At 49.2% G+C, this 7,749-nt stretch overlaps 1 protein-coding gene across 1 annotated transcript; it reads right to left on the minus strand.

Annotated features, from left to right (window-relative positions):
* Positions 1-2,462: 2,462 nt before the first annotated feature.
* LOC102455869 (olfactory receptor 5V1-like) lies at positions 2,463-3,437 on the minus strand. The gene has a single exon (XM_006120747.4). The coding sequence runs from the start codon at positions 3,435-3,437 to the stop codon at positions 2,463-2,465; it is 975 nt and encodes a 324-aa protein (XP_006120809.4).
* Between the last annotated feature and the right edge of the window lie 4,312 nt (positions 3,438-7,749).

Below are 7,749 nucleotides of genomic sequence, written 5' to 3' on the forward strand. Positions count from 1 at the left end.
AGCGCCTCACTTCCAATGAAAGACTGAGGTAGGGCCTGCGCCTGGCCTCGCAAAGTCCTTCCTTCCCTGTGGCTCATCCGTCCAACTCCTTTGGAGCCTTTTCCTCATTTCAGTGATCCTAGCACATGCACCAGCTCTCGGTGCCTGGGTTGGGCTTTGTCACCGTACAGCTGCAGGATGCCCATCCTGGGGCTGGTCTGTTACACAAGCGAGAGCTGGGTAACGTGCACAGCCTGCCCCATGCCTAATGCCCAGCAGGGTGCAGGGAACACCCTGAGCTGGAGGCGGAAGGGGTCATGTATGTGCTATTTCTTGTGAATGTAGACACGAGACGTCCAATAGATGCCTTTCAAACAGCCTCCTACACCTTTCGCCAACCACCCTCCTGGTAGCTGTTGAGCCAGACCCACAAGCACCAGGCTAAGATTTGCCCGAGAGCCCTTTCAGTCCCATCCCAACCCCGGATCTAAGCAATGGTCTAGGAGTCTGAGCTGTAAGAACGAACCCAGCACATACATGACAGCGTCAGCAACACTCAGCAGAGCCATTGGAGAACCCCTGGCTACCTGCGCTCATGCCCCTGTGCCCAGCCCCTTAGTGGAAGCTCTCCAGGATCTTCACGGATGTGGACAATTCAAGGCCCTTGCAGGGGGCGCCGAGCCAGCTAGCACAGAGCTGCTTTCCTACCAGCTCCCATTGACAGCACAGCTCACGCCACGAAGGCAGTCGTGTGGTACTTTTGGAGCAGTTCCCTGCAGTAGTTTGTCCTGTACCCTCTCCGCAGGAAGGTCTGGGCTCTCAGAAATATTGGCTATTTCTTGTGTGTATGGTGCTCCAGCCCGCCGTGCCCCTGCACCGGGGATGGTTGGGCTGCCTGGTTTGCATTTGCTCCAGGTGCACTCCAGACCTGCTTGGCAATGTGTGACAGATTAGCGGAGAGATTTGGCGCAGGGTGTCACCAACGGCTAACCCGTGGGATGGGTTAACATTCGATTGCCCCTGCTCTTGGGCCCAGTGACGTGGGGACACATCTGCCCCAAAGTTGCTCTGGGGCAGGGGGGTGTGAATAAATCCAATCAAGTGGGATCCATAAACATTGCTGCAGCTGTGGGGAGGGGCCCATAACCCAGTGTACCGGGGGTAAACCTCATCCATGGGTTACATAAACAGGCTTTCCAGAAGCTGCTAAAGGGTGCCCTTGGTTGTCAGCTAGCCAGATGGAAGGGGTGGTTTCTGAGCAGCACCAGGAACTGGGAGTGCCCAGTGGAGGAGGCTGCCCCGAAACAATTGTTCCCACCCGTTCCTCTTCCAGCTTGGGTACTCTGCAGAGGGAAGCAACCTTCCAGCACACAGAGCAGGAGCCAGTGACCCGTGACGCAGCCTCACCCTGCAGGAAGCATGGAACTACCCTGCCTGCCCTGCAATAGCCCAGCCCATGCGGCCCAGAATACCAATTTGTAAACCATTATGTTTCTAGCTTTCATGGTTGTATGGAAACCCATCCCAAGCTGCCTCCCATGGGGCTCAGAAATCTGGCTCCCATGATGCAGTTCGGCATTTTCAGTATAAAACTGCAGTCCCTTGCAATCTAAACATTATGAAGTCACTGAAAATTACCTGACTCATGATAATCGGTGTGTGTTGGGGGGGGGGGGAGGTTGCGGTGTGAATGATTTCATATGATGGTGCTTATGGACCTGATGCTACACTAGAGGCTTCTGTCTACTGCATCAGTTTTGCAGACTGTCAAGGCTTTGTGTAGACCTGGCTTGAGCCTGACACAGAACGGAGAGTCTAGGCAGGTCACACATGGCTTCTGCAGTGTACAATGGCCTGAAACCTCCTTCTCCTGCATCGTCCTGGCCAAGCAGCACCCGGCATCATGTTCTAGTTCCAAGCAGCTGCTGGGACATTGCCTACCTGTAGTTTGAGTTACTGTCTGTTCAGGGCTGGGAAGACTAGACGTGCTAAAACTGGTTGAAATTATTCATTTTGAAGTGCAGCCCGTGGCTAACACTGATGCCATGCGTGTTGGCTGTTTGTCTCCAGGCTCCCTTACCCTGCTGTAGACAGCTCTGGAGGGTTTCCTGTGCCAGGACACTTTCATCTGCAGCATAAGCGATTCGCGTGAGTTCCAGTGCAATGCACATCTCAGAGTGACAGGTCCAGCCATGCGGTCTGGTGAGCTTTGTTCACATACAGCTTGCGGAGCAGACACATGAACTGGGGTTTCTAGATTTCCTTGTAGCCTGCTCCCTCCTTCCTTTGCCAGTTAGCGTCAGAGGCATGGTGCAGAAATTCACGAAAGCTGGGAGCTGTGGAAGTAGTCCCTCTGCCCCATCCTCTGGCTCCTTACACAGCTGCCGCATCTAATAAGCCATCCTCTTTGGAAGTATGGGGAGGAGCCAGTACAGTCAGGGCAGAGCAGGCAGCTTCTCCCAGTTCTGAACTCAGCCTGGACCTCACTGCCTGCATGGTGAAGTATATTCCCTTGTCTGGCTCCCTAGAGCCTTCCTCATGGCCCTCTTCACTTCCTGGTTGCGGAGGCTATAGATGAGGGGATTCAGCATGGGGGTGACGATGCAGTACAGCGTGGAAACCAGGGTGTCCACCCCCGTGGAGTAGCCTGTGCCAGGGCGATTATAGTTGAGATTGGCCATCCCAAAGTATATGGTGACCACACTCAGGTGGGCAGCACAGGTGGAGAAGGCCTTGCGCCTTCCACTGTTGGAGCGGATCCTGAGGATGGCTGCCAGGATGTAGAGGTACGAGATGACAATGAGCAGAAATGGGCTCAGGCCCACAAACACACTGGCAGCATGAAGCACCATTTCATTGGTGTAGGTGTCACTGCAGGCGATCTTCAGCAGGGGAGGGACGTCACAAAAGATGTGGTGAAGCTGGTTGGCTCCACAGAAGGATAACTTGGAGGCCAAGAAGGTGTGTATGGCTGAGTCCAGGAGACCCCAGAGCCAGGACCCCACGGCAAGTGGGAAGCATACCCTCTGGCTCATGATGTCAGTGTAGCGCAAGGGATTGCAGATGGCGGCGTATCGGTCGTAGGCCATGATGGTCAGGAGTGCACACTCGGCTCCCGCGCATGACATCAGTAAGAACATCTGGGCCATACACTCGCTGTAGGAGATGGTCTCCCTCTCATGCAGGAAGTTCACCAGGATCTTGGGGACTGTGACTGACGAGAAGCAGATATCCAAGCAGGATAAGTGGCTAAGAAAGAAGTACATTGGGCTGTGAAGATGGGAATCCAGTTGGATGAGGGTGAATATCATTGAGTTCCCCACTATGGTGGTGATGTAGATCATCAGGAACACCGGGAAGAGGAAGGCCTGGCCATGGGGAAGACTGGAGAACCCCAGGAAAATGAACTCTGTGACCTGAGTCTGATTCTCCAGTTCCATGAGGTTGAAAAATGTCATCTGTGGGGAGAGGGACAGGAAGAAAGAAGAGATGGTGAGTGAATCAGGAATTCCAAGCAAAGCCACCCTCTAGCAGCACCCCTGCAATTTCACATGGAAAAGACGGCACACTTAAGGTAGGTTCAAACTGCGATTCGATGATCAGGCCTGGCTGCTGCCAGCTCAGACTGATGGACTGTGTCACTGCAATATTGACTTACAGGCTCATGCGATAGGCTTGGGCTGTGATCCCAGAGCTCAGGCTTCAGCAAAACATCTACACAGCAACAAAACAATCCTGCAAGCGTGAGTCAGCTGGCATGGGCCAGGCATGGGTGTGAAATTGCATAGCAGACATAGCTAGGGTCTGTCAGGAACTTCTAGCCCCACATCCCTCTTTTAAGTTTTGTCCTTGCTGAGCCCTGTCTGAGAATCATAGAATCCCAGAGCTGGAAGAGACCTCAGGAGGTCATTGAGTCCAGCCCTCTACCAAAAGCAGGACCAATCCCAACTAAATCAACTCAGCCAGGGCTTTGTCAAAGTGAGACTTAAAAACCTCTAGGGATGGAGATTCCACCCCTCCCTAGGTAACCCATTCCAGTGCTTCACCACCCTCCTAGTGAAACAATTTTTCCTAATATCCAATCTAGACCTCCCCTACTATAATTTGAGACCACCGCTCCTTGTTCTGCCATCCATCACTACTGAGAACAGCCTCTCTCCATCCTCTTTGGAACCTCCCTTCAGGAAGAGATAGAAGGCTGCTATCAAACCCCTTCCCCCAACTCTTCTCTTCTGCAGACTAAACAAACCCAAGACCTTCAGCCTCTCCTCATAGATCATGTGCTCCAAACCCCCTAATCATTTTGGGTATGTCCAGACTACACCTCTCTGTCAACAGAAAGATGTAGATTAGGCAAGTCGAAATTGCTAATGAAGCAGGAATTTAAATATCCCACGCCTTATTAGCATAAACATGGCCACCACTTTTTTCAAAATTGAGTTTTCGAAAAAACGGCAGTCTAGACGTAGATCTGTCAAAAGTAAAGCCTTTTTCGACAAATCCTGTAAACCTCATTTTTTGAGGAATACAGGATCTGTCGAAAAAGGCTTTATTTTCAACAGATCCGCATCTAGACTGCCATTTTTTTTTAGAAAACTCCATTTCGAAAAAAGTGGTGGCCATGTTTATGCTAGTGAGGTGCGGGATATTTAAATCCCTGCTTCATTAGCAATTTCAATGTGCTTAATTTGCATCCCTCTGTCGACAGAGGGATGCAGTCTAGACGTAGCCTTTGGTAGCCCTATGCTGGACCCTCTCCAATGCATCCACATCCTTTCGGTAATGGGGGGCCCCAGAACTGGATACAATACTCCAGGTGTGGCCTCACCAGTGCAGAATAAAGGGGTATAATCACTTCTCTAGATCTGCTGGCAATGCTCCTTCTAATACACTCTAATATGCCATTAGCCTTCTTGACTACAAGGGCACACTGTTGACTCATATCCAGCATCTCATCCACTGTAATCCCCAGGTCTTTTTCTGCTGAACTGCTACTTAGCCAGTCGGTCCCCAGCCTGTAACAATGCTTGGGATTCTTCCATCCCAAGTGCAGGACCCTGCACTTGTTCATGTTGAACCTCATCAGATTTCTTTTGGCCCAATCCTCTAATCTGTCTAAGTCACACTGTCCTCTAACGTATCTACCTCTCCCCCTAGCTTAGTGTCATCTGCAAATTTGCTGAGGGTGCAATCCATCCCCTCATCCAGGTCATTAATAAAGATGTTGCACAAAACCGGCCCTAGAACCGAGCTTTGGGGCACTCTGCTTGAAACCGACTGCCAACCTGACATGGAGCCATTGATCACTATCTTTTGGGCCCGACAATCTAGCCATCTTTCTGTCCACCTTAGAGTCCATTTATCCAATCCATACTCCCTTAACTTGCTGGCAAGAATATTGTGGGAGACCGTATCAAAAGCTTTGCTAAAGTCAAGGTATATAACATCCACTGACTTCCCCATGTCCACAGAGCCAGTTACCTCATCACAGAAGGTTGGTCAGGCATGATTTGCCCTTCGTGAATCCATGTTGACTATTCCTGATCACTTTCCCCTCTTCCAAATGCTTCAAAATGGATTCCTTGTGGATCCCCTCCATGATTTCTCCAGGGACAGAGGTAAGGCTGTCTGGTCTGTAGTTCCCTGGATTGTCCTTCTTCCCTTTTTCAAAGATGGGCACTACATTTGCCTTTTTCCAATCATCCAGGATCTCTCCCAATCTCCACAAGTTTTCAAAGACAATAGCTAAAGGCTCTGCAATGACATTTGCCAACTCCCTCAGTACCCTCAGATGCATTAAATCTGGACCCATGGATTTGTGTATGTCTTGCTTTTCTAAATAGTTCTTAACCTGCTCTTTCTCCACCAAATACTGCAGCTTTTCCCACATCAAATGTCACTAAGTTACCCCCTTCATCCAGTAAGGTACCCACACCCTCTTATTGCTAACTTGCCTGTAGAAACCGTTCTTGTTACTCTATGTGTTACAGAACAATCTAGTTTTCTAGTCTGGATCAGGACTTCATTGTGCAAGGCATGCATGCCAAGAGGAGGGCATGGTAGGCCAGTGCCCTGCCTGAGCTGACAGCCCATTAATTTGTCTAAATTCAGCTATTGCAGGTATTGGTTCTTGTTATGCCTTGGTTTGCTAGATTAAAGAGTCATCTATGGCCAATATTTGTCCCCTATCTGGGTGCTACATTCTTTGTTCCTAAGTGCATAACCTTACATTTGGCCTTGTTAATCCTTCCCATTTACCAAGCAATCAAGATGGCTCCAGATCAGTTAAGGCTCAACAATCATTTGAAGGCTGGAAAAAAAACTGCTTGAACAAAGCCCTGATCTACATTAGGACTTTATTTTGAAATAACCCACCCACCGCTAGGGTCGAATTTATAAGCAGTGTCCACACACTACCAAGCCTTTTATTTCAAAATAATGGGCTGCGGAATTAGAAATCTGTGCTCCTGCTTTTCATCAGGAGTAATTCCAATTCCGAAATAGTTATTTTGAAATAACGGTAAATAGCTCTGGTGCCACTATTTCAAAGTAATTACTCCCCAGCGTAATTCAAACTAATTACTCTCCAGTGCTTCCTGGAACTCTGAGGTAGCACTTTCACCTTAACTGAGCCTGCCTTGTACTAATTTTGAGGCTTTGCCAATAGTGTGAACACACTAGTTCAAATCTGTTAAATTAGGAGTTAAGTCAAATTTAGTAATTTTGAAATAATTTCCTAGTGTAGACATGGCCTAAGGAACTTGAGAGCTTAATTTGTTTACCTTACTGAAAAGAAGGGTAAGGGCTGTTTAGAGCCGGTCATGCCTGCCCCACACCCGGACTCCCTATACCTGGGCTCCGTGGTCCAGGAACATCTGTGGTGTCCTCCCAGACCAGACAGTCCCAGTTAAGGAAGATACAACCTGTACTAGATTTGAATGGATTATCATAGAATAGAAACTGGAAGGAACCTTGAGAAGTCATCAACTCCAGTTCCCTACACTCATGACAGGACCAAGCACCATGTTTGTCTTCCTCCCAGGGGATAGAAGAGCCTTTATCTGTACAAAGTACAAGCTGGTCTCCATATTGGAAGAGAAGGTTAAAGGACTAGAGACCCAAGTATCGACCCTATGTTCCATCAGAGAAGATGAAGACTTCCTGAATAGAAGGCAGCATTTAATACTGCAGGCACAGGATACTGAAGAACCAGAGAGAGCAGTACAGGATGGGAAAGAAAATTGACAGCATGTGACCTTCAGGAGAAGAAAGACAACTCGGGTACCCCCAATCCCAGTAGAGGTAAGTAACTGTTTCCAGGCTCTCTGCACAGGTACTATGGTGGAAAACACTTTGGCAAAGTCCTCTGAGGGAAGGGATCAGAAGGGTACCCATATCAACCAGAAGGCATGGGACACATAGCCCTAAGGATGGATATTCCACCACCACTACTCCCAAGGGAAGGAAATGGGTGGTGATAGTCAGGGGTCCCTTCCTAATGAGGACAGTCATCCATCCCCATCCAGACCGGGAAACTCGAGAAGTGTGCTGCTTGCCTGAAGCTAGAATTCAGAATCAGTCTTCTGAAACTGATCAAGCCCTCAGACCGCTACCCCTTCATACTTCTCTATGTAGGAACCAATGATACTGCCAAGAATGACTTTAGCAGGTCCCTGCAGATTATGTAGTTCTGGGAAGAAGGAGCAAGAAGTTTCAGACACGGGTTGTGTTCTCGTCCATCCTCCCTTTTGAAGGAAAAGACTCAGGTAG

Source organism: Pelodiscus sinensis, unplaced genomic scaffold (assembly GCF_049634645.1).
Source record: "Pelodiscus sinensis isolate JC-2024 unplaced genomic scaffold, ASM4963464v1 ctg78, whole genome shotgun sequence".
Classification (NCBI taxonomy): domain Eukaryota; kingdom Metazoa; phylum Chordata; order Testudines; family Trionychidae; genus Pelodiscus; species Pelodiscus sinensis.